This window comes from Ascaphus truei, chromosome 8 (assembly GCF_040206685.1).
Source record: "Ascaphus truei isolate aAscTru1 chromosome 8, aAscTru1.hap1, whole genome shotgun sequence".
Taxonomy (NCBI): Eukaryota; Metazoa; Chordata; class Amphibia; order Anura; family Ascaphidae; genus Ascaphus; species Ascaphus truei.
This window is the reverse complement of record NC_134490.1, coordinates 27212672-27239903: the sequence shown is the minus strand read 5'-3', so window position 1 is coordinate 27239903 and position 27232 is coordinate 27212672. Positions and strand designations below refer to the sequence as shown.

Sequence of the window (27232 nt, the reverse complement as noted above, 5' to 3'; positions counted from 1 at the left end):
TTTGTGTCATCAACCTTAGAAATGTATGTGGTGTCCTATAATAATCATCTTCAGCTACTGTATATTCTTTTGCAGTTAGATACATTGTAATGGACCAAAGTGTAGTGCAAAGCTGTCATGGCTGTATGGTTATGTCTGGAGAAGTGGTAGAAAAATTTAAGGTAGTGAAACTTTTTCATGGTCCATTAAGAAACTTCTCTAGTCTGCTCCTTTCTCTCTTCTTCACGGATACACAGAACACGAAGGAGGGATGTCTGAGGCTTTTGAAAGTTGTGTACAGAGCTTACATCTCTTGATAGACTAATAAGAGGCATCAATAATTACAATAAATGAAGCCACACGAGAGTTATTCCAAGACCTAGTCAGTATATAAGATGAAAAGAGCTCAGAAGTCCGTTCTTATTGTGACAAAAAGTTTTCATCTGAAGAAGAGACTTTTGAGGTCTTGAAAGCTAATGTACTACCAAGTGCTACATCTCTAAAGAACATGCTATGTTGGTCCAATAAAATGTATTCCGAACTACAAAAGAAAATAGCTAATACAACATTCACTACCAAATGGCCTTCACTTGATTTATATATTATTGTCCATATAGAAGGCACGTTATGAATAATTCCCCAGAATATTGTCATGGAAAAGCACCAATTGGTAAATATGGGCCTGTTAGTTCGGTCACTTGCCTTTTTTTCCTTCTCTGGAGGCAGCCATCTTGGATTAGTGATGTTTTTATAACAATGGAAGTCTGAAGTACATTGAGATCCATTGGTAATCTGGTTTCTGTTTCTCCTAGAACAGCGCACACCTGTCAGTTCTTCCATTCTCCTTCAACTGATGTTGCAGTCAGCAGGAATGAGGAGAACAGGTTTGGGCTGTTCCTAAATAAGCAAAAGCCAGAGAGATTAGCAGTAAATCTCAATATATTCCGTACATCCAGTATCATGAATGACATCACAAATCAAAGATGGCTGCCCCCATGACTAATGAACAGGGAATGTGTATGGAACAAAAGACAGGGGAGCCCAATGCTACATTCAATTGACAAAACATATATGGTAATAAGTATAAAGTTAAATACTTCAATAATAATATTATCTTGGTTATTTAGTTGAACCCTTTGGCCAAAGCATCATAAGCCTGCATACCAATGTCAAGGTATAACCAAACTTTGCAGGTCCTAACACTGCACTGTGAGCCTTCCCTTTTGTATGAGGGGGAACAACCACAGTAGGTCCTGTTAATACAGCAAAATAAAAAAACATCCCAAGTTAAAAAGGTGGGGAGGGGTGAGCTCTGGGAGGAGGGGCCAGTGTGTGTGTGAATGTGTATAGCACATATTTTTATTTTAGATTTCATTTTCTGTAGCTCCTGTAATTTACATCTGCATTTTACAAGGACCGTTGTTTAAATTGTGTTGTTGTTTATGATACTGAAAATATCACAGAGACCGAAATACATTGAGGTCCATGGCTAATCCCTCTAAATTATTCTGTCTCTAAATACCATCCTCTTACATGGCTGCCAGGTAGGGGAGAAGAAGAACAGGAAAACCTGATAGGTTTGTTCTGTTCCAGGAGAAGGAGAAAGCCTGAAAAGGATTAGTAATGATGCACTCCAGTATGTAATAATTCCACTGTCCTAAATGACAGCCAGCACTAATAAAATCCTATTAAATCCTCTTCACCGTAAGAGTGATATAGGATCATCTATCATTTATTAACCTGATCTCAGAAAGTTAAGAAGGGACTGTTCATGCATGACTTACTTATCTATTCTGATGCAATCAAGATTAATTATAACAAGTATGTTGTGTGTCAGATGAATAGTTAAGTGCCTGAGCCCCATCTACAATGTCTAATTAATGCACAATAGCAATCACAGAGGTCTATAATGCAATGCAAAGTATCCAGTGCAAATGGGTTTAATGTGTAATTCAGTCTACTATAAAAGTGATCCTTTTTGCTTGCTTTACCCTGTAAAAGAACATTGCTCTGCATTCCTGGAGGTCCCTCTTAAACCAACTTGGATCTTTCGCAGCGAGAGCAAGTTCTTTGAAAATTCCCAGTGCATGGGATAGAGCAGGGCGAAGCAAACTTTTTTCCCTGCGCCCCCCTGCCGGCGGTCCCCTCACCTCTGCGTCCCCTCACCCCTGCTCCAGCGTTGGGATGTCACATTGCCATAGCAACGTGACGTCACATGACCTCACGGCGTCATTTGACTTTGCGTTGTCATGGCGACGCTTATGAGAAGCCGCTGGAGCCAAGGTAAGTAAAGGTTTACAGAGGCCCTGCAGCTCCCCTGGCACATAATTTAAGTGCCTTCGGGAAGCGCGCGGGGCCTCTGTAAACTCCGCAGCCCCCTCCCCCCTGCACTCAGTCTCGCGCCCCCCAGTTTGCACACCGCTGGCGATAGAGCAACATGGCAGATAGAATCAAATGAATCTTTAATTCTAGTCTCAGCCCTCATTTGTAATGGGGGGCCAATAAACCGTGAACAAACCTGCCTTCTTTCATGCTGGTGCCATGTAAAGCAAGGAGGCGCTTATTCAATATGCTGTGTAGCTGCTCCCTGGGGAGAAGATTATTGCCCTGTTATTTAAATGGAGCTGAACTCTTCTCCACCTTAGGCTGCGGTCCCAGCGTAGAACACCTCCCCTCAATGGGGCTGGGCCCAGTACGCAGCTTCCCCCTGAAGGTGCAGCTGCGCCGTACTGCCAGATTTTTTAAACTCCGTGAAATTGAGTTTAGAGCTTGCGACGGAGGCGTCGCCACTCCCCCGCTGGTGGTTTAGCCAATGAGGGCGAACCAGCCACGTGAGGTCATGGCCACGCCCCGCAAACACCCCACCACACCCCCTCCCATCACAAACTCTCCCTCTCTCTCTGGACCAAAGAACGCAGTGCAGCGCTGTGCACGCGCCCTCCACCCGCCTCTCCCCCCCCACCGGGCGCGCGTGCTCCAGTACTGAGTGGGACCGCATCCTTAGAGAAGCGGCTTCACAGCATATTGTGTAGGGGGCCAAACTGACAAACAAACAGGTAAAAAGACAGGTTTGTGTTGTCCCAAGAAGAAGCAGAAGCCACAGGATAAATAATGAATGTCAATGCACTTTGACTTGATTGATACATTATCACAGTTCAAAGATGCTTCCTGAAGTTACACTGGTACTAAACATAAGCAACAGCTTTATTAGAGGAGAATATATTCTATTGAAATGATTGGGATTTGTTAGCACCAATTTTGCAGCCGATATACAGTACTTGGATTATTAAACCCCTGTGTATGAAATAGTATATTGCTGTTATATGCTACAGATTGTATTTGCGTTCACGGTAGCACTTTATCAATGCATGGTCACTGCCTTTACATAAGTGCTAATATATTACATGCACTTGCCACTTGTCTCACCCGTGTTTCTGCCTTTTTTCTTTTATCACAGAACAACAAAAACGGCTTAATAGTTTGCCAGGTATGAATTTAATGTCTGCCACGCTCATATATATTACATTAAATATATTTATTTGCTCGTGCCTATGTAAATTGCTTGTATACTAGTTCATAACCCTTGTTGTGCCCTTGTAACATTCACTGACGTCACCTAAAGTTAGGGCTCTTTCGCTCACCTCTAGCAGGGTTTAGGGGATCTCTGTTTTGCTCCTCACAGGGCTCGGGACCCAGTAATTCAATAATTACATAAGCAATCACGTGGTTGCTGTGAATATCTGTAGAGCTCTGTTGCCCTGTGCGTATATACCTGCACTGTAAAGTATAAGATAATGTTGGCAAACACTTTTGAAAACATACCCATTTGTTGTAATAATGCACGCTTGCATTTTTGATGCATTGCGTTCATAGGACGACAATCTGGCTCATTTGCTTAAGGTACAGTAGGTGATAGATTGCGATAGTCCAAAAGGATATAGGCGAGGGGTGTGCAACTCCAATCCTTAAGGGCCACCCACGTCAGGTTTTCAGGATATCCCTGCTTCAGCACAGGTGGCTCAGTCGAAGACTCAGCCACTGATTGAGCCACCTGTGCTGAAGCAGAGAGATCCTGAAAACCTGCCATGTTGGTGGTCCTTGAGGGCTGGTTCACTGTCACACTACTAACCTGCAGTTAGTTAGCAAGTATGAATAATAATGAGTCAGAAAGACAATCTAATTTAATTGGTGTTTGCTATGAGTACATTTTGATACACAATGCTGAAAGTCCTCACGTTTCTAGTATACAAAGGGCTTTAAAGAGGCAAACCAAGCGGTACTTTACAAAGTATATGTATATGTATATATATATATGTATATATATATATATATATATATATATATATATATATATATATATATATATATATTTAATCGTTTTAATATATGCAGCCTTTGATTACCTTTATTGGAAACTAATTACCTAAGCTGCTGATCATTTAGTTTCCCTGTGATTGACCAGCAAAGATCCTGCTTACTAGGGTTGACTAAATGGCCGCCTTTCAGTTTCAATCAATCCTTCAGTCGGCGTAACTCAGCAGCTACAATGTATTCTTAAATTACTATGGTAACATTGTCTACTATTACAGTTTGCAGCTCAAACTGCTGAGAATATTGGTAACAAATTATCACAAACGGGAAAGTGTTACAAAGATCTTGCACTGCTGGAGAGGTGGGCTAAAACCTGCGATAGAAATCAAAGGCTGCTCAGTATATTATAACTCATTAAAAATGGCATTAAGAGTTAAATGAAAGAAAAATGTAAGTATTATCTAGAGAACTGATTCATTTAAAAACACACATGTAGGATATTGCATGGATTGCTCCTTTAAAGTAGCAAACCCTACAGTCCCTTAAGTTCCCTAAAATGAATATCTCTTAAACGTGGGAATTTCCGGGTGGGTAATAGACATATATACAAGAATCCTCTGTCTTTCTAAAATGTTTATTTCTTATTGTACTCCATGCGGGCTATTAAGTATGCTATCATGGCAGGACATATTGGATATAACAGGTGGTTCGCAAGCTTTTCCTTCTTCCAAACCACTTTAAATAGTTTAATAGTTATTTTAGACAATGATACTTTTACTAAGCTCGGATAGTAGATTTCTATGTACATGCAAGGTATTTAAAATGTTAAAAATACAGAGCCTGAATCTAAAAATCAGCCCCTATCAGTTATAGAAAAGCTGTGAACTGCTGGAGGAATCCATTAATATTATATATATTTTCCTTATCCAGCGCTGACAATGTACTCAGCTCTGTACATATCGTTCAGGCACCAGGCACCGCTATGCTAGAGGTGTATATATATATATATATATATATATATATATGCAAATATAGCTGTATGCTCATCTGCATGTCTTAGGCAGGTCTGCAACCCCGCCTTTCCCCATTATCACCCAGCATACAGCACTTCCACTGCAGCAAGGGATTCTGGGAAATGACATGCAAATGAGCACACAGTGTCACTTTTTGCCTCAATAACCATTTTTAACATGGTTCCCTATAGGCTTAAGCTTGCTGCATGGTCACAGCTTTGAGCACAGTCAGGGTTAAGGTGCATACCCAGAAAACCACCCACAGACCGCTGTTTCGACCTTGATGGGTCTCATCAGTGTGGGGTTGATTTTACTGGGAATGCAAGAGAGGCTTATGGGATAGGCCAAACCATACTACTGAGTTAAGTTGTGGTGAGTAAAAAAAGTGACAAAAATATATATATATATATAGACTGAGCCACTGCTTGAGCCACCTGTGCTAAAGCAGGGATATCCTGAAAACCTGACATTGAAGACTGAAGTAGGCCACCCCTGATTTTATTTATATATATATATATATATATATATATATATATATATATATATATATATATTGTCATGTCTAATCAGAAGATGGACTATAATTTCACTGCATGCTAATTACTTTTAAATCCTTAAATTGCATATTTGGCCAACAGTTTCATATGTCAAATACAGGCACCGCCAAGATTAAAATAAAAAAAAAAAGTGAGTGTATTAATTCCTTAGAACACCAAAGTATCCATAAGTTTTGATCCCCATGAAGAAGTTTCCTCTGGGGGCAGAAATGCCGGAATACTTTGCTGTTCTATGGAATTAATAAATCTACTTTTTTTTAAATATAATTTCATTCTTGCTGGTGCCTGGTTTTGGTGTATTTGACTTACATGTGTGTGTATGGGTATGTATGTATGTATGTATGTATATGTGTATATATATATATATATATATATATATATATATATATATATATATATATATATAATCTTGTGTAAGTGCCGCTTTCAGGAAAGAGTTTGTGTAAGTGCCACTTTCAGGAAAGTGTAGGCTTCCCTTCTCTGTGTTCACCAGGAAGTTGCTATAGGAGAAGAATATTGTGCGCAGAAGACGTTTTGGATTAGCTCAAACCGCTGCAATTCTGCACTGGAAGACCCAAGCTGCTTTATTACACAATGTAATAACCAACAAAATTGAGCGTGTAGTTGATTTCACATGGGGTTTGCCTCTCAAATAGTTAATGAATTCTGGCTGGAAATGCATGCAATGTTTACAGCATATCATTGATGCTACAGAATAGGAAATAAAAGATCACCTGACAGTTTGCTGCACTTCTTTCCCATTTTAGACCGATCATTCCCCACCTCTCCCTGTGTTCGTGTTGCATGCTAATGGCACATCACGCTGAAACATTCCCCGCATGCATAGTGAGTCATCTTTAATGAGTGTAATAAATGAGCAGATGTCTGTGATCAATCTGAAAAAATAAGTGCCACTGTCACTTTGTAGTAGATTAGCCCTCAATTTAATAAGGCTTATAGTGTAGTTATAAAATAAATGCTGCACATTTTCATTAAATGAGGCAGCCAACTCCAGCCCTCCAGAGCTACCAACAGGTCAGGTTTTTGGGACATCCCTGCTTCAGCACAGGTGGCTCAATCAGAAGCCACTGATTGAGCCACCTGTGCTGAAACAAGGAAATCCTGAAAAGCTGACCTGTTGGTAGCTCTTGACTGAGCTACTGATTGAGCCACCTGTGCTGAAGCAGGGATATCCGGAAAACCTGACCTTGAGGACTGAAGTTTGCCACCCCTGATATATATATATATATATCTATATATATATATATCTATATCTATCTATATATATATTTATTATGAAAAATTATATTATATATGTCTAATCACAAGATGGACTATAATTTCACTGCATGCTAATTACTTTTAAATCCTGAAATTACTCTGCATATTTGGCCAAGTGTTTCATATGTAATGTTGTATAGTTGTTGGGGTTTTTTTTAATTGGCTATTTGTACAAATTTGACAAGGGTTTATTTTAAAAAAAAAAAACCATACTGTATAGGTAACTGTGTATCTATTTGATCTGATTTACAAATGAGTCATTTGACACACCAATAATAATAGAATATCTGTGTCATTGTTCATTGACTTTGTTCTCGTCTTTGATAAAAGGGGTTGGGGAGGGAGAATTCAATATACCGCAAAGTGCCTGATAGCACTGCAATGGGATCAGATGAAACCCCTGATTTACTTGAATGGGGATCAAACTGCTGCTTCAGGGTATATTAAATCACCACCTGACATTATATACCTATGTAGTAAGGCACACAGAAAGGTTTACTCGGGGTATAACTCTTAAAGGAACAGTAACACACAGGGGTGCCAATTGAGGAGGAGGTGAGGAAGTGGTAGGCAAGACAAGGTTCACTTTTTCCCCTCAATATGTTGCAGATGTATCCCCCGCTCTTTATTTATCTGTTAGGCATATCAGCTACATTGTAAACATCACACGCAACCATGAGATGTGCCAGAACCGAGCCTTGAGGTACACCCACAAATAGATCAACAGAGGAAGAGCAGGAGTTAGCCAAGGCATGATTAGAAAACCAGCCAGGAGAGGACATTGTTCTGAACACTAAGGAGCGGAGCGTGTGAAGGAGAAGTTGGTGGTCAATCATATGAAAGTCTGCGGACAGGTTACGTGGAATGAGAAGGGAGTGATGTTCCTGGGATTTAGCAATAGGGAGGCTGTTTGCTACTTGGAGTGGTATTTCAGAAGCTTTGAGCAGTGTGAAAACCTGATTGAAGGGGGTCTACAAGAGTGTGGGAGCTGGGAAAATAAATTATGTGGGAAGATACAAACTGTTCCGGAAGTTTAGAGGCAGGAGAAAGGTAGGGCGGTAGTTAGATGGGTTACTGGGGTCAAATGTGCTGTTTTGTGAAGATAGAGCTCAGCATGTTTAACAGGAAATATAAGATACCAGAGGAGAAGGATGAGTTGAAAATGTGAGTAAGTGAAGGGATCAGAGTGGAAGTAAGAGGTCAGAGATGGGAAGGAATGGGATCAAGCTGACATGAGAAGAGTACCTGAGATACTTCCTCTGTTACAGGGGAGATGGCATCTAGAGTAGATGTAGGGAGATTCAGGAGAATTGATGTTAGAGGAAGGCACAGAGGGGATTTCTTGTCTTAAAGAGTCTGCTTGTCTTTGAAGTAGTCTACAAAAGTTTGAAGGGAGATGAACAGAGAGAGACAGTTAGTAGAAGGTTTGAGACGACTGGTAAAGACTGGGTTAGACCTACGAGTGTCAACAAGTGTAGAGAAAAGAACTTTGCTTGACTAAGCAAAGAAGGGTGGGTAGCTGCGTTGATCCTTTCTTCCATGTAGAAACAAAGGAGGGAGAGGGAGTAGGTGGTATGATACCTTTGTTACTACTTTGCTTGGCTAGAAATAGTGCTGAGTTGTAACAAGACGAGAAATAATCAAGAGTGCGAGACATTCTCCCTAGCGGCTCATAGGAGCAAAACTCCAGTCTTCCAGGGCCACCACCAGGTCAGGTTTTAAGGATATCCCTGCTTCAGCACAGGTGGCTCAATCAGTGGCTCAGTCAATGAGTTGGCCATCCCTGGGTAAGAACAGCGATAGTTCCATAGGAGAAGGGAAGCACGCATGTCCTGGCACTTAGAAAGGATAGAGTGGTAGGTGGTGATGGGATTTTCAAGTCCGACGAGGATGTATCATATTGCTACATGATTCCTCATTTAAACCTGTATCCTGTGTTTTTTTGCTGTAACAAACATATTGTGTGTATTGGAAAAGTACTGATTCCAAAGGCCTTTCTTTATTCGGCTGCTGGTTAGTCTCCTAATGTAACAAACACAGGCCTAACGCCAGCTACATTGGTAGGGATATTTTCTTCCGTACATGCAACCTCTCTGTTTTCATTATTTCACACTAGAGTAGCTTTTCTCTTTTAAATTATGCGTTGTGCCCTAATCTCTCCTTCACTTCCAGAGGGAATGTGTCTATTATACACTACTTTGATATCCATGTTAAAACCTAATTAGGCCAAAGACCAATTTTTTTTAAACTGTAAAACCATTTAAAGGTATAGTCTTTGCAACATCTTTTGGAAATGCAACATTTAAAGCACTTTGGCCCCTCACTTCAATATGCTGTGTAACTGCCTTCCCCGTGTTGGAGAATATCGGAGACTCATTCATTTGAATGAAGCTTCACACTTCTCTAGCGCTGGGAAGTACTCTTCACAACATTAACATAATTTGAAAGACTGACTCTGAAAAGCACAATGAGAAATCTCACAGATTTTGCTGGGGCCTGAGGTCTATTGTGGAAAGAATGCACCAATCCCAGAATTGTTTGGATAGTAGTAAATCTGTTTTTAAGAATCTCTAAACGTTGTCCCTACACCCTATTTAAATATAGAAATATATGTTTATGCGTCTATGTCTGTGTTTGTGTGTATGTGTTTATATACGCATATAAAAAAACCAAACCTAAAACATATCTATATGAACCTATTTTGTATTAATTTTTGGGCCTAATATAATGGGTTATTAGATTTGTGTATTACATTTCTAAAATAAGGTTTTTCATTTTAAACCCGGTCATTCGTTCCCACTGCACTGTTCTGTAGCATCAATATTCTGCCCTGTTTAAGAACGCAATTGTACAATTGTTATAACTTTTGACATTAACGGTCCTGTATTTTTCAGATCCTGTGCTAGACAGAACTGCTGATGAGAAGCTAGAGTCAGCAACTGCAAGGGGGAGGACATGTCGGGATAATACCCAGGCGGAGAAAACTGCAATGGATGATAGCAGAAAAGACACTCGAGCTCTGCACTACACAGGGGACCTATCATTGGATGAAGTTGGCATTCCACTCCGGGTGAGATTTTATTGTTTTATATACTACACTGAATATGTATATGTGCAGTACCTTATAGTGTGAGCAGACAGAGAATAATAGGAGTCCCGGCTTTGCAAGTAAAGCATCAGGAGAGGGAGTATCTGTCAGGAGCATAGGACCATGTACTGTGTAAGCAAAAAAGCACAGGCTTACAATTCCCAGCAGCAGAGGACAGAATATGAGGAGGTGTAGGGCTGTGTGTGCATCTTTGTACATGCGTGTGCCTGCATGTGCTAATCTCTGTGTCATCATCATCATCATCAACATCATAATCTTTAGCCCTTGTCGATGCACTGCTGGATGAAGGCCTCCCCAATGATCTTCCAGGTACCAATCTGTGTATTTCATTGGATATATTTGTGTGCCTGTGTTTTGATTATGTATCAGTACCTCTGTGTGTAAATGTCTATATTACATAGTTACATAGTAGATGAGATTGAAAAAAGACTAATGTCCATCAAGTTCAACCTATGTATATATGTATTACTGTGTATCTTTTAGCCTTGTGTATGTATACCATGTGTGCATCACTGTGTCTGTGTATCAGTCTGTTAGTGAATTTGTGCAGTGGGTTTACAGAACATCTAGTGCTGGTATGAAAGCTGCAGCAATTCCCCTCCCCCACAAGCCTATATGAGTCTAACTAATACAGTATAATGTTAGTTTATTGTTCCCTGCGCATGGCCTGCTCTTTTTTAAATTTAAAAACAATGTTCTTCTAGTGTTGTAAAACATGATTTCTTTATCTCTAACTTCTGAAGTTACAATGGTAACCTTTAGACTGCACTGAGCTCTGGGGAGAGCTTCATTTTAACTTCCCGAACACTTAATATTTCAAAAGTCATATTTCCTGACCGAAGCATCCCATTTAAAAAATAAAAATAGCTTTGTAATGGTAATAAAAGATCTGCAAACATATGTCCAGCAATGTCAGCAGCTAGAAGTGGCAGAGAGAACCATTGACTCCTTTGCTTTATAGTGCTGGTCCTTCTGTTCGGAAACGGGTTAACATTTCTAAAACCTATTCCGCAACAATATATACCCTGTCTGAGTACTCTGCATATCCCAACTACTATACAATCTAAGGCAGGGCTGCGCAAACTGGGGGTGCGAGTCGTGACATTTTGTGGCGGGGAGTGGGGGGCTGCCCAGTGGTTACAGAGGCCCAGCGCTTCCCCGAAGACATTTAAATTGAATGCTGGAGATCGCGCCAGGCATCTGTAACTTTACTTACCTTAACGTTCCAGCAACGTGTCGCCATGGCAGCCTGGCGTCAAATGGCGTCTCATGACATTGCGTTGCCATGGCAACGTGACATCACATGACCCCCGCTGTCATTTGATATCGAAGCCGAGCAGGGGGAGGGGAGGGGGGGGCGCAGGGAAAAGAGTTTGCGCACCCCTGATCTAAGATATTAAATGTCACACTTCAGTTAGCTGCATTTTGTGTAGTAAGTGTTGGAAAAATGACAAAATAATGTAATGGCAATCATCTACTTTTTTTTCGGTTTCAAAGAACACAGAGAGATCAAAAGATTGGTACAAGACCATGTTCAAACAGATCCACAGGCTTAACAAAGGTAATTTACTTTATTTTATGTCTGTGTTGTGTACCATTAATTCATTACTAGTGTCTTCACAGCATCAGGATATATGTTGTCTTCTATACCTGTATATAGCACAGATACACATGCATGTTTCTTAAATACCACATATCAACCCTTTGAGTGACCCTTGATGTAGATACCATGTCATTGGCTCTGGCACTCCAGGGCCCCATGACTCAGTACAGATGTAGAAGCCATTATTGCTCCCACTGGTACGTTGCAGTGGGAGACGCACACAACGCGCCAGCTGGAGCCGCCGCCATTCTAAATTAATTAGACCAAGGGTGGCCAATTCCTGTCCACCAACAGGCCAGGTGTTACGGATATCCCTGCTTCGGCACAGGTGGCTCAGTCATTTTGATATCCCTAGTACCTGGCCTGTTGGTGGCTCTTGAGGACTGAAGTTGGCCGCTCCTGAACGAGAGAGATGTTAAAAAAAGGAGCGGGTCTATGACGCCAGCAGGTGCAATAACGGCTGCTACATCTGTAGCTACATCATATGCTATTTGCTCATTCCCCAGGGGAGATCGCGTTCTGCGCTCCTGTTGAGCGGTGAATGCGATCTGACTGACTGAGGAGCGGAAGAGGAGTCCTTCTCCATTCCATCATCAGTGAGGCTGCAATCACGGGAGGATCGCCCAGTGCCGTAGGGGTTGTGGCACTCTCCAGCACGCAAAGGGTTAAATACAGTTTCTCTGCATGCAGCAGAATCTTATTTGGTCAACATGGTTGGCAAATCGTTTTAAAGAAAACATTGGATTATTTAACCATGCATTAAAAATGTCATGCAGATATAGATAATACAGGAAGGTGTTTTGTAAACCAATTACATTTTCAGCATTTGAATCTCTTCTTGAGCGTGTTTACTGTGTTTGTTTCTGACATGCTATGTAACATAACATAGATGTTTAACCTCTTCAGCTCTGAATAGGTCATATGGATCACTGGCACTCACAGGGTTAAGGCACAGTTTTCAATTTAGCTCAATTTCTATATATAGGACACTGATCACTACAGGGAAAACTTCAGCACCGAGAAAATCTGCTTCATTCCCCATATTAGTTCAAATTGAGTGCACTTTTCAGTACCTCTTTGAGATGCTCAGTATATTGTATTTGTGTTTATCCTGTGTGTGTGTGTGTGTGTGTGTGTGTGTGTGTGTGTGTGTATATACATATATATGTATATATTATTTATTTACCTTTTTTTATATACATTAGTGAGTGTGTATAATACATACAAAATAATCTTCAGCCTTTGTCAATCTGCTGCTGGATGAAGGCCTCCCCAATGACATTCCGGGTACTCTTCTTTAAAGAACCCTGCCAAGTCATGGGGAAAATACACGTTATCTATTATTTCGTAATGTGTTACATGGTACAATATACGTGTGTGTATGTATGTGTATATATATGTGTGTGTGTGTGTGTGTGTGTGTGTGTGTATGTCAGATTAAATCAATTGCAGAATGAAGGTGGGATAGAGCACATTTGGAATAAACAAGACAATCTTCCAAGGGAACTTTTCACTGTTCCTCAAAAGCAAAGTGCTGGACCAGTGTACACTATTGTCCTTGTGCTCACGTATGGATGTGGAACTTGGACCCTAAATGCGAAGCCTATTCGGATATTTCAGATAACGTATGGAGAGATGTGTGCTGGGTATCACCCATAGAGGCAGGTTAAAGAATGAATAGGTTCGAAACCAAACATAAGTCTGGGACATCACAAGGGTGAAGAAAGTTAAATGTCAGTGGTCCAGACATATCACAAGAAGAAATTACCATCGTTGGACAAAGATGGTATTTGACTGAATTCCAAGACATATCAAAAGACCAAGACGACGATCAAAAGTCATAAGGGAGAATGAAATCAGGAAATTTGTTGGAGTAACATGGAGCAACCGCAGTACCTGGAAGATCACTGGGGAAGCAGTGAATCAACATTGCTGAAGAGATGATGATAGAAAAACTATACAGTATATATCCGTCATTTAGTTACCCATTCCCTTTAGATTTATGTCACAATGATTTTAATTAATGATGAATTTTTGTTTATTGTTTTTTGTGTGTGTGTGTGTGTGTGTGTGTGTGTGTGTTTATCACTAAGTCATCCTTAGGAAAATAGTCAGGCTCCCATCTTGTTCATATCTATATCCTTAACTCCATATTAGGTTTATTTCTTGTCTGATTCTTTCCGGATATACCCCACCTCTTGTATAGCAGAGATGTCAACAACAGGCTAAATCTGATTCATATAATTAGCAGTGACTAATCTGATCACCTACTGCATAAGCTACAATGATTGAAAGGACATACTATTTAAATGAGGTTTGGGATGGGAGTTCCCATCCACATGCAAGATTCCTGAGGAAGTGGGAGGGGCAACCACAAAACACGTAGAGTGAGAGTGTGAGGAAGCAGGCTGTACAGAGCAGTGCAAACCTGCGCTGGCCGATAGCAGGGTTGAGGAGGTAACATCATCATCCACCGACTTCGGATATCAGACGGACACTGACACTCTGGAGAACACCCCATCCCCACGGAAGGAGAAAACTCACCCTGCAGACAATCCTTACACTGACTTACCCTGGAAACAACCGGTTACAGGACCTGATACCTTGTTCACATGAACAGCCACTGTGATTGTAAGTGTGCACTTTTAATTACTTTTTAAACCTTAACCTAATAAAAACTTTATCACACCATAGAAGCGTTTCTTGCGCTTTTTCCCATAGAATATATATATATACAAATACACATATAAAGCTCAAGCCATTATAGCGCGATCCGCAACAACACGGATCCGCTTATAATGCGGTCTGAGCGTTGCTCACGATTTAGAACATCTCCTACCTTTCTTTCCCCTGGCACCACCATGCAACTCCCACGGCTGAGGACCTGACCCAGCTCCTCTAACACACATGACTGACCCGGAAGCAGTGCCACGTGAGTGACGTCAGCTGTGGTTGGCTTTTTTTTTTACATATCTATTCAATGCTTTATTGCTAACGGACACACACAGAGAGCCACACATGGAGAGACAGAGACACACACACCCACACCGCGATGGCTGGCCTGCGGTGTCGGATCCCCAGCACCCAGCAAAGCTGCTCCGGGTAAGTCCTGCGTGGTTGTGCCACTGTGCCGCCAGGGGCTGGGACAGATGGGAGAGTCCCCCACCAGCGGACGCAGAACCCCTGATTGTGGTGGCCATTTTTCCCCACGATCCCTGTTATAACACAGTCGCATTATGTGGACCCCAAGCACCGTGTTATAATGGGGTTCAGCTGTATATATATAAAGTCACAGAGAGGGCACTCACGAACTCCAAACTAAACACTGCCTGGGTGCTCCAAGTAGGAGACTGGACTTGATATGTAGAAGAGTAACTGGGCATGCGCAGGTCTTCTTGTGAAGTGATTTAATAAGAAGTGAGGATCAATGTTTTGTTCCCCTAAACGGACCTTTATCAAAAATAGTTTACTTTAGGTGACCGAGACGTTGATCCTCACTTCTTATTAACTAATTTCACCTTTGAACAAGACGTGCGCGTGCCCAGTTAATTTTGTAACTATCATGTCCAGGTCATTATATATATATATATATATATATATATATATATATATATATATATATATATATATATATATATATATATATATATATATATATATATATAGTTTTATGGTGTTGTAAACCATAAAACAAATAGTAAAACATGGAGGGATACAATCCTTAAACCTTTAAATAAGTAATACAGTAGTTAGTGTGTAGTCATCCTACCACTTTATTCTAGAGCAATTTGTATTGGATTCTGTTGTGTGATTTTGACTTCTAAATTGTTGGAGCAAGTACATAAATCTGTATTTCCTCCCAGCACTTGTAGGGTGGACATTGTTTTTTTTTAAATTTTTTATCCTGCTTTAATCAATGGAGAAGCTGCTGGAACACAGGAATAATATGCCAGCTCTGACTGTGCATCTCCTGCTATGTTTCTCTCTCACTCCTACACTACTTCTGCTAAAGCAAGGTGGTCCTAAGCCTGAGCGCTCCTTATTGCCTTTTTGGAAGATGCTCTATTTCATGTGGCTTAAACCAGGTTTACTTCACCTGTGTCACAAGTTCCACTATTTGTACACAAGGGACTACAAAGTGACATGCCCCAATGTGCACTCCTGTGTTTTCTCCTGCTGTGGGACAAAGGCAACGTGATACCAATAGAGAGATGGTGCTCACCTTTTATTTATGACATTACTGTTCCGCACCAAATGAATAGCTGTAGCAAACAGACTCAAAGACATGCACATTCAGTGGTCTGCACACCATATCCAAGCTAAACGCCTTCAGCTTTTGTTAGGGGTATATGTCATAGAGCAGCATTACAATCAGTTTTTAGATAATCACCCAAAAACTGTCATTTTTACGAGATCCCTCAAAGTGTTCTCCATTTTATTTGAATACAACTTTTCTTCAAAATACAAAACTACAGTGATATTTCACAATGAACTATGGATCAGGATGAGTTTGGGAAAGTACAGAGAACTTTTATTAAAACGCAACACTAAATAGATAGAGATTTTAAAACATCAATTGGACAAAATCCTGCACTTGCTTTCTTTTTATCAGCATATATCTAAATAGTTGTCTTATTTAACAGACACTGGCGGTATAAATATTATATATAGTATATATGATACTATAAATATTACACTAAGGATCTGTCAGACTTTACATATATTGTCTGTAGAGAAACATTAGTCATTGACAATGTGAAACTGTTGTTTGGTTTTGCAAGGTGAATGTCTGCTTTGTAATGAATAATGTATCTACCATTCTGAGTAATTATTACTGCCATTACAGGTATCATGTTGTTGTTTTGTTACTGCTGGCTCGTTGCTGATACAATTATTAGTGTGGGCACGAAGCTATCAAAACGGAGAGTGTTCTTCTATCTGCTAATACATTTCAGTTGTTTACTACTGCGGGATCCTCAGACATTATTCATTTAAAGCAATGTCTAAATCTGTATGTAATTAAATGTTGAAGCTACGACCTGAGAGCCAACTTTATTTACTGCCACGTCAATTTAAATTCCACGTCAATTTAAATTCCACACTGATTGTTGTCTAAAAAACAAATCCTGTTAAAAATGGTCATCCTGTCTTTAAAGTTAATATTCTGTGTTGTAATGTTATTCTAAATTAAATGCACACAACTAATCACACAGGTTCAACATACTGTAGAGACACTCCCAAAAATATTAAGGGTTCTACTGCTGATCTGCCCCTAAATGCTTGTAGGTCCCCCTAAACACTTCTAGAGAAACTACTGAGGTGGTGAAGTACCTTCCTATTGGACTATAGTAGGACTGAATGCTCACCACACTGAATCTAACAGACTGGGGAAAGTTTCATGTGTATGGGTTGCATTAAGCAGAACTTACAACAAAGAGATACTGTGTCTGAGTTCAGTTCGGAACAATCCTGTTAAATACAAGGAAAAATATGCTTAAACCCTAGTGGAAAATCCTTTACTTTATATTTAATCTAAATGGAACAATAAGGGAGCAGCTGTCCACTACACTCCTAATACTGACATTAAAAATAATTTTATAAGATAATATAGTGTACTGCACCGACACACTTTATTCGAGTAAATACCCGGTATGTACCTGGCAGATACCTGGAATGCGCCACTCCTAACCTCTGACAAGCCCCGTTGCATTTGCCTTCCCAGCCTGGGTTCATGCCTGGCTGATGGGCGGCTGATCTGTTAAATGATAATGATTAGGATTTAATAGGCTGCAATGCTTCGCGTGTCTACCAGATGGCATAAATTCATGAATTGTAATGCAGTTTATATATATATACTGTGCAGTATTGCAGCCAGCGGGAATAAAATGCTTCAATCCCTGCTTGGAAAATAACTCAATGTACTCGGGCAGAAAACAGTCACAAACCTCAATACACCCGGGTATACCCGAATTCGTGGGACTAGCCAAGCTCGAATAAAGTGTGTCGCCAGTGTATGTCCCAATGTAAAGGGGGTGCTGAATTTGGAGCGGACGGACTACATTCGAATCCCAGTAGCAGCGTCTTGTGATCTGTGGCAAATCGTTTTACCTCCAGGGAATCAACATTGGATTACTTTAGCTAAACATCATGTACAAGGCTACATTCACAGCTCAATATAATAATAAATAATTATTATTATTATTATAATAATACCATTATATAGTGCAGACGCGAGAGCGCTTTCTCCCACCGAATGTTGTTAATTACAATACAAACATTTCTTTCTTTTTTTTCCTTGTAAAACTTTCCTTTCTGTTTTTTCCCCAATTCTTGCTTCTGCCACGTAGACACTCCTGAAGAAAACCCTTATTGCCCTACATACAAATTTCCTGAACTCTCTGAGATGAAGCCTAAATCAGAAGGTACTATTGGATTAGTTAGAGTACTTACCATGCATTTGGAAGCTTAATAACTACAGAACCATTACATTAACAAGTGTCCCTTTTGCTATTTGTGAAAATCTTTACTCCGCTTGCTCGTATCAAATGTGATCTACACACATGCAATCCTTGCTAACACATTAATATTTGATATAAAGCTTCATTGCGCTAATATTATAAAGCAAGAAAGCAATAAGTCATCAGAAGAGATTTGTTAGACTACAGAAATAAACATATTCCTAAATGTGGATGTTCTCAAGGTCCACTGCTTTTCTCTGCTGCAGAACTCAATCCTTATACTCCTACCTACCAGTTTCCTGCGTCTACTCCTAGTCCTAGTTCTGAAGGTACCGTAATTGAAAGGAATACAATATTATTTTTTTGCACAAACTTTTTTTTACACCTTGGTTTGCATTAGCTGTTTTGTACCATGCTACTTTGCCAATAACATTACCTAACCTGGATTTGGAAATGGCTTTGTCGTGCTTTTTCAGCTTGTCTGCAATATGGTTTAACTAACACGATAAGTAATCATTTGTATAGTACACGTCAGTATGCTGTGGTTGTTTTAGATCCCTGTAATAAGATGTTCTTCAGTAGTAGTAATTGTATGTATAAGGTTATGGATTTACTTTTTCAACTTACCTGAAGCAGAACTCCCCCCGGCCCCACAAACCCTACTATTATTATACAATATACTGTGAAGCTGCTTCCCAGCGCTGGAGAAGAGTTCAGCTCCATTTAGTTGAATAGGAGTTGTATCTTCTCCAGCACAGGGCGACGGCTGCACAGCTTTGAATAAGGGCCTACGATGTGCAGTGTTTGTCTTCTTCATTGTCCAGGCTGTGAAGAAGTGACGGGAAAGGCTCGCTCTTTCATACAGTATATTTGCATTCTCCAATGTCACAGTAAAGTTATCCGATAACGCGCCGTTAATGATGCTGTAACTTTCATTCAATTGAAAGGCAAAGAAGGGTGGGTAGCCATGTTGTTCCTTTCTTCCACGTAGTAACAAGAGAGAGAGGGAGTAGGGGGTATGACACCTTTTATTGGACCACCAAGTAGTTGATATGTTACAAGCTTTCGAACCTCTCGGCGTTCTTCATACCTGAACCTGTATCTATTGCAGGACATCTGAAGTTATGCCTCGAGGGTTCTTCTGAGGTTTTTCTCTGAGTATCAAAACAGAAATATATTTGACATACAAACTATTCTATTATCCTGATGATTGTTTGCTATGACGGGCTATCTGCCTTACCTCTGATTATATACTCTATTCGGTGCATATGTTTATGTGGGCAGTCTCACTGCAGGCTGTTTGCAAAGTGCCTTGTTCTTGCAACTAGGTGTGATACTGTTACTACATTTGTGGCACAATAGTATCTATTTTCACTGAGCTACCACTAGATGTAGTGATGTTGCTATACCATGGTTACAATTGTATCTACTGCAGGCTAACTACTGTAGTATTATGGGGCTATAACTTGATACGGGCTGTGATCCGTGCCTCTAAGCTTTTAACACATGTTGTGTACCTACAGCCTATTATAGTCAGTAAGTAGCTATTGGTTTTATTCATCCTACCCACATTAAACACGGCAAATTATTTGTTTTTTTTATAACACCTACTTAAGATCTGCTAAAAGCACATGACTTATATTATAGTCACTAAATATGTGATCTATCCTTTTCTAAACATTCACACCACCTGGTTCAATTTGACACAGGTTCCCAGTCCACATTGTTACATTTGGGATAAGGAGTCACCCTGTTTATCAAATTAAAGATTGACTGGTTTGATTCGGATTTTCATATCTATTATGACGCAAGTCTAAATAGGTTGACTAATCATCTGGAAGTTACTTTGACTTGTAAACACTAATTACAGTCTTAGCCCCACTACTCCCATTAATATGAGCAATTTTTTCTCCAAGTGGACTTACTAGGGAATTACTACCATCCTGTGTCTGTTTTATTTACGTATTTTTGTGTATAGTTCACTGATTGGTTACAAACCCTATCTTACCAATCTTATATATTTTTAGATTATTATCAATTAAAGTATTTTAACTTATACTGTATGTAATTTTTCACATCCCACACATAGAGTGCAGCTTAGAGGGATTTCTTTTCCTATTTGTCATTAATTCTATCTCCCTATTGCACCTGTGTCCTCACACTTCTTTCCAAAATTAAGCTGCAGCGAGAGTTCTACCCCCATCTTTCCCTTTTCCCTTACTATATATTCTTCATACCTGATGAAGAACTGTGCGAGGTTTCAAAGCTCGTATCATATTAACTACTTGTTGGTCCAATATAAAGTATCACACCGCCTACTCCCTTTCCATATTCTGTTCTTTTACTATATTGAAGTGAAAGAAAGCTCATACATTGTTAACTGTATGTTACCTGGCTTCTCAGCATAAAAAAAAAGAGAGCCTTTCCACCAGCCCAGGAAGAAGACTGCAGTGGGCACCTTCCTTAGGCCTGGGACATAGTAAATTGAAGCTCGCTGAGGCGCGCTCTGCTCTGCCTCGCCTGCTGAAAATTGTGCTTTTTTCTGTCCTTGCAGGTGAGGCAGTGAGCGCGCTCTGGGGGTGGGGTGGAGGCAGAGCGGAGGCGTGTCAGGAGGCGGAGCGGGAGGCGGGGCTTGTCTCCCACTCCCATTGGATGGGAGCGGTCACGTGACCGCTCCTCCGCTTCCCCGAGCGGCAAATTTGAAACTTGCCTGTCTCGGCAAAGTTTCAGAGCCTCCGCATGCATCAGCACGCATGCGGAAGGGGAAACTATAGCCGCGCTGATGAGAGATGCAGGGGGTTTGTGCATCTGCTGAGCGCGGCTCAGCCCGCCTCAGCGAGCTTGAATTTACTATGTCCCAGGCCTTATTCTCTGATTGTCTGTTCACAGAAAGGATGTAACGCTGAATAACATGATGGAGACAGTGAAACACAGAGAAGGATATAGCACTAGAAAAACCATTCTGGGCCATATTTACTAAGCAGTGCTACTCCATGGGACACCTTCTGGTTTAACTGGTTCCACCGCTAGAAGATGCCTTGTGTAGTTGCCCTGATTAATAAATATGAAACTCTTAAGTATTAAGGTACAAGACATTGTTACATTAAGAAAACCAATTCCATCCTTCATCTCTTGATTTTATTGGTACCTATTTTATCACGTATGATTTAGTCGGTGGATAACTTACCAGTTAAACAACATTGGTACATTGTAGTATAATGGGTATCTCACTAAGGCTTGCTATATCTGTGGAATCAAAGCAGCAGTCCTTTGTTGGATAGGTTTGAACCTCTGACAAAACAGCACGCTCTGTGATAAGTCAGAGGAACTGTGTACAAAATAGGGACCAAAGTAAAGTTGTGCGGAACTATTCAAAATGCAGTCGATACATTTTTGGAGGTTTTATTATTTTCCCCTCCCCTATTTCTCATCCTTACAAAACGTTTCGCCAAGCCTCAAAAGGTTAATACTGTTTCACAATGAATCTTTGATTATGCAATTTCGCAAGCTTTCAACAAAACATGGTATAATATGTGACCTATTTCTAGTCTGGGCGATATGGAATTGTAGCCATTTTGCATATTTAGCACACTCGCAATGTTCATTGACTTGGCGAACACTGACCAGGTTGTGAGGTTTTTTCACGGATGGAAAAGGTCCAATTTAATCTGATTTGCGATTTGGGGCGAATGTTTCACACCTCTAATCAACAATTAACAAAAAGGCATGTCTTTTTACAACACTATATTACCATATTGTAATTCCAATCTATGTTGCTAAGTAGGATGGCACCTTTTAAGGCTCAATAAATAACTCAACAGTTGTGCTACTCAGACTCTTAAGAGCCTGGAAACAACGTACATTGTAGGTCAATAACTGAAGTACTTTGTATTGATTTTATAGTTAAATTTCTATTTGTTTCAGGACGCCTACAGATTTTGGTGTGTTTCCCTTTATTATATTCTCGATGTATCTCCCTGTTAAAGATCAGCAACTTTACTTTTTTTGTGGTTGGGGAGTTACAACTTGGAACATAAAATAAAAGTTAGATTGAACTCTCTAAACATGTCACTACCCCTGGTTCATTTGCTCCTAGGAGTGACTCCACCTTCAACGCACGTAGTAATCCACCTTCCTGCATAAAGAGCCATATTTACTAATGATGCATGTATGGTGTGTGGTTGTGTATACATTTGGTACATACATATGTATGGTGTGTGCGTGTGTATGGTGCATGTATTTATGTAGCATATATCATGTGTGCAGATGTAGCATACGTTATTGCTCCCGCTGGTGTGCTGCAGTGGGTCGAACTCGTTATCACACCAGCTACAATATGGCAGCGGGTGCAATAAAGTGTGTGGCATCTTTATGTATATGGTGCATATATGTTGTGCGTCATATATAGTTATATAAAGCATGCATGATGTGTGTGTGTGTGTGTGTGTGTGGTGCACGGTGTATGTGTGATATATATATATATATATATATATATATATATATATATATATATATATAGTGTTTGTTTATGCATTCTGAATGCATCCGAAGCAGTGTTTTTCAACCTTTTTTTTAGCAGTGGCACCCCTGCTGTTCAGACCTCACTCATCTCCTCACTACACGTAACACACTCAGTTTCTTTTTCACACGCACACACCCAAAACACTCACCCGCCCAAAACACTCACGCCCTCATCCTACACACCTCACATATGTCACACATAATATTCACCCTTTTACTGAACACACACATTTATCCTCCTTCTCACACAGAACACTCTTAATCACAAAAACACCATATTCACCCCCTTCTCTTACTTTTACCACATACCTCCACCCCACGGAAATCACTTACCTCTCCCCTCCTAACACAAAGCCATCACACTCTCCTTTCCCCACACAAAGCCCTCACTCTTTCCCTCTTTCTTCACACCTTCCCACACACCTAAAACATGTCAGCCACTCAGGGGTTGACTCCTGCGCTATCTGGAGATGGAGAGGCTTCTCTCTCTCCTCTGTGCCTGGCTGAGAGGCGGATTGCAGCTCCTTTGTCTCAGGGCAGCACAAGACGTTCCCGCTGAGCAGCCAGCAGGGGTTTTCCCCCAGGGCCACGGCACCCTAGTTGAGAAACACTGCTAATCTTGTGCATGTATTTGGTCTGTGTATGTGTATCTGACGTGTGTTCATATGTATATAGTGTGTGTATTTGGCGTATTCGTGTGTTGCATTAGTATATGTATGGAGCATGGTTATTGTATTGTGTGTGTGAGTCTGTATGGCGTGTGCATGCCTCGGATGTGCGTGAGTCTGTATGGTGTGTGCGTGAGTCTGTATGGTGTGTGCGTGCCTCGGGTGTGCGCGAGTCTGTATGGCGTGTGTACATCGGGTGTGCGTGAGTCTGTATGGCGTGTGTGCATCGGGTGTGCGTGAGTCTGTATGGTGTGTGCATGCCTCGGGTGTGCGTGACTCTGTATGGTGTGTGTGCCTCGGGTGTGCATGAGTCTGTATGGTGTGTGCCTCGGGTGTGTGTGAGTCTGTATAGTGTGTGCGTGCCTCGGGTGTGCGTGAGTCTGTATGGTGTGTGCGTGCCTCGGGTGTGCGTGAGTCTGTATGGTGTGTGTGCCTCGGGTGTGCGTGAGTCTGTATGGTGTGTGTGTGCCTCGGGTGTGCGTGAGTCTGTATGGTGTGTGCGTGCCTCGGGTGTGCGTGAGTCTGTATGGTGTGTGTGCCTCGGGTGTGTGTGAGTCTGTATGGTGTGTGCGTGCCTCGGGTGTGCGTGAGTCTGTATGGTGTGTGCGTGCCTCGGGTGTGCGTGAGTCTGTATGGTGTGTGCGTGCATCGGGTATGCGTGAGTCTGTATGGTGTGTGCATGCCTCGGGTGTGTGTGACTCTGTATGGTGTGTGCGTGCCTCGGGTGTGCGTGACTCTATGGTGTGTGTGCCTCGGGTGTGCGTGAGTCTGTATGGTGTGTGCGTGCCTCGGGTGTGCGTGACTCTATGGTGTGTGTGCCTCGGGTGTGCGTGAGTCTGTATGGTGTGTGCGTGCATCGGGTGTGCGTGAGTCTGTATGGTGTGTGCGTGCATCGGGTATGCGTGAGTCTGTATGGTGTGTGCGTGCATCGGGTGTGCGTGAGTCTGTATGGTGTGTGCGTGACTCTGTATGGTGTGTGCGTGCATCGGATATGCGTGAGTCTGTATGGTGTGTGCGTGCCTCAGGTGTGCGTGACTCTGTATGGTGTGTGTGTGTGTGCGCCTCGGGTGTGCGTGAGTCTGTATGGTGTGTGCGTGCATCGGGTATGCGTGAGTCTGTATGGTGTGTGCGTGCATCGGGTATGCGTGGGTCTGTATGGTGTGTGGGCCTCCTGATTCCTGGGCAAGTTTGGTTTTCCCCCCCCCCCCGGCAGTAACATTTTGACAGGCAGCCCTGACTATCATAATTACTTTGCAAAGAACGAAGAAAAAATGATTGCTAATTTACCTGTACGTATATTTTCTTGTGCTTACATTTTTTACTAAGAATTGCTTCTCCATAAGACACTTTCCATCCTTGAAGATGCTTTTATGTCTCCTGGAAGTGAATGGGCCATACAGAGCCATATTTACTAAGCGTGTGACTCCATAAGACAGGTTCTGGGCAGGAAAATGCCTTAGCGCCCAATCACTGCTATGGCTTTAAGGGGCCTTATTTACTAAACGTGCTGAAAGCTTTCTTATGGAGTAGCACAGCTTAGTAAATAGGGTCCTTTATGGTTAGTGTGCAAATTTGTGTTTGGACAGCAGTTTCTCCTGTCAACATTTGCAGTGATGTATACTGTATCTCATTACGCTATTACTACTAAGCCGGCACATAGAGGACATCCGAAGATCTTTACTTATTCTTTCTGGTGTTTGTTTTCAGACGATGACTCTGATTCGTATCCATATTATGCGCGCCATTCTTATTCAGAAGACGGTGAGTTATTCTTCGCTCCCTAACTATGCGGAGTAAATAGAAACTCTTCTTTATTCTTTTGATTGAACAGAACATCTTTCACTTCTTGCCAGAAACACACACATCTTGGGCTTGGTAAATAGAGTGCTGAATATGGTTAACGGTGCAATCCCACGCAGACCGTTTTGTCCATACTGTTATAAGTTAAACGACTTTGCATATTTAACTGTGGCTTGTTTCTCTATCCCTGTAGTTCTCTGTGACATAGAAACATGGAATTTGACAGCAGATAAGAATCAGATCCTATTTAATACTTGGCTTTCTCTTGTATTTAAGATAGCCTTATGTCAATCCCAAGCACGTTTGAATTCCCTTACTGTATTAGCCCCTACGACCTCTGTTGGGAGATTATTACACAAATCCACCCCCCTTCCTTGAAGAAGTACTTACTCACATTACTCCTTAACCTGCCGCCATCCAGCTTCAGAGCATGACCTCTTGTTTTTGCACTTCTTCTCTTCCTCTGAAATATGCTTCCCTCGTGTACTTTGTTGAGACCCTTTATGCATTTGAAAGTTTTGATCATATCTCCCCCCCCCTCCCTTCTCTCCTCTAACTGTACACATTAAGGTCCTTTAGCCTTTCCCGATAAATCTTGTGCTATAGATCATACACCATTGTAGTAGCCCTTCTCTGTTAAGGCAATCTTATCTTGCATTAAACGGGGTTGGATGGAAGGGAAGCGAGCAGAATTATGCCCCTCTATAAAGCATTAGTAAGACTGCACCATGAATATGCAGTAGAGTTTTGGGCACCACTCAATAAAAAAGACAACAGGGAACTAGAAAAAGTGCTGAGAAGATGGAAAATCTGACTTATGAGGAGAGGCTGAATTAGATTCTTTTACATTAGAAAAGAGGCTTCTAAGAGGGCATATGATACCTACATACAAATATATTCTGGGACAAATCAAGGAGCTTTCAAAAGAACTCTTCATCCCAAGGGCAGTGCAAACGACACAGGGTCGGTCATACATTAAGTTGGAGGAAAGGAGATTTCAGCAGCAACAAAAGAGAGGGTTCTTTACAGTAAGGGCAGTTAAAATGTGGAATTTATTACACGTGGATATTGTGATGGCAGATACAATAGATATCTTCAAAAAAAGGTTGGACATCTTTTTAGAAAGGTATACAGGTTTATTCCAAATAAGTAAACATGGAAGGAAGTTGATCCAGGGAAAAATCTGAAAAATAAATTCCTTCCTGACCCCAAATAATGGCTATCAGATTTCTCCCTTGATCAACATCCTTCCCTTTAATGTATATTCTCTTATCGTATTAAAATTGATGGCTTCTCTTGTATTGCATCTTGCAGCAAATTCTCAAGCTCAAGTGCCTCGATCCAAGAGTGAAATGGATAACATGAACACTGAAAGCAATGTACGCAGATCTGTCACTTTACCTCTGCCAACTCGCTCTTCTTCACTCAAACCCAGCCATGAAAGGTAACTTTTCTATCCGTATATTATTAGATCCCAACTACTGGGATCGTGATGGAGGTGTCTTCTTCATGATCTAGACCCCTGTTGAAAACATCAATCCATCCTACTCATTTCCTCTCACCCCAACCCCCTCCCAGAGCTGAACCACGGCCCTGGTTACAGGAACTCCTCGGTTATTTCGTTTTGAAATTCCATTTGAAGAATTCTTGTCCAGGAGGAATATTTGGGGTCGGCCTTATTCTGACGCCCACCATAATGTATGATGCCATGACAGCTTCCAATTGGGTAACCGCCGCATCATCTTGGTTTTCCCTTGCATGTACTGGCAAAAGTCAAAAAGAAAAATATCTCAGGGTATCCTAGGGGCCCCCTAGTTCATATAAAATACTATTTGGAAGGGGGAGATTGATGCTTCAAGACACACCTGTTGTTACTGGAAGATATAAATGAGTAGACAGTGGAAACGTCTAGTTTGATGGCTATTATGGGGG

General features: G+C 41.2%; 1 protein-coding gene across 50 annotated transcripts in view; it reads left to right on the top strand.

Moving 5' to 3' along the window:
* SORBS1 (sorbin and SH3 domain containing 1) overlaps positions 1-27232 on the top strand; it is a 296558-nt gene that overhangs the window by 200954 nt on the left and 68372 nt on the right. For 24 of the 50 annotated variants that reach the window (XM_075610957.1, XM_075610946.1, XM_075610947.1 and 21 more), the window contains 8 exons: positions 3437-3466; positions 10036-10211; positions 10512-10559; positions 11748-11811; positions 18201-18275; positions 18554-18640; positions 25208-25261; positions 26615-26744. In XM_075610957.1, coding sequence (XP_075467072.1) covers positions 3437-3466; positions 10036-10211; positions 10512-10559; positions 11748-11811; positions 18201-18275; positions 18554-18640; positions 25208-25261; positions 26615-26744 — 664 coding nt within the window. The remainder of the gene's footprint in view (positions 1-3436; positions 3467-10035; positions 10212-10511; positions 10560-11747; positions 11812-18200; positions 18276-18553; positions 18641-25207; positions 25262-26614; positions 26745-27232) is intronic. The other 26 variants (XM_075610943.1, XM_075610978.1, XM_075610970.1 and 23 more) reach the window with 11 other exon arrangements.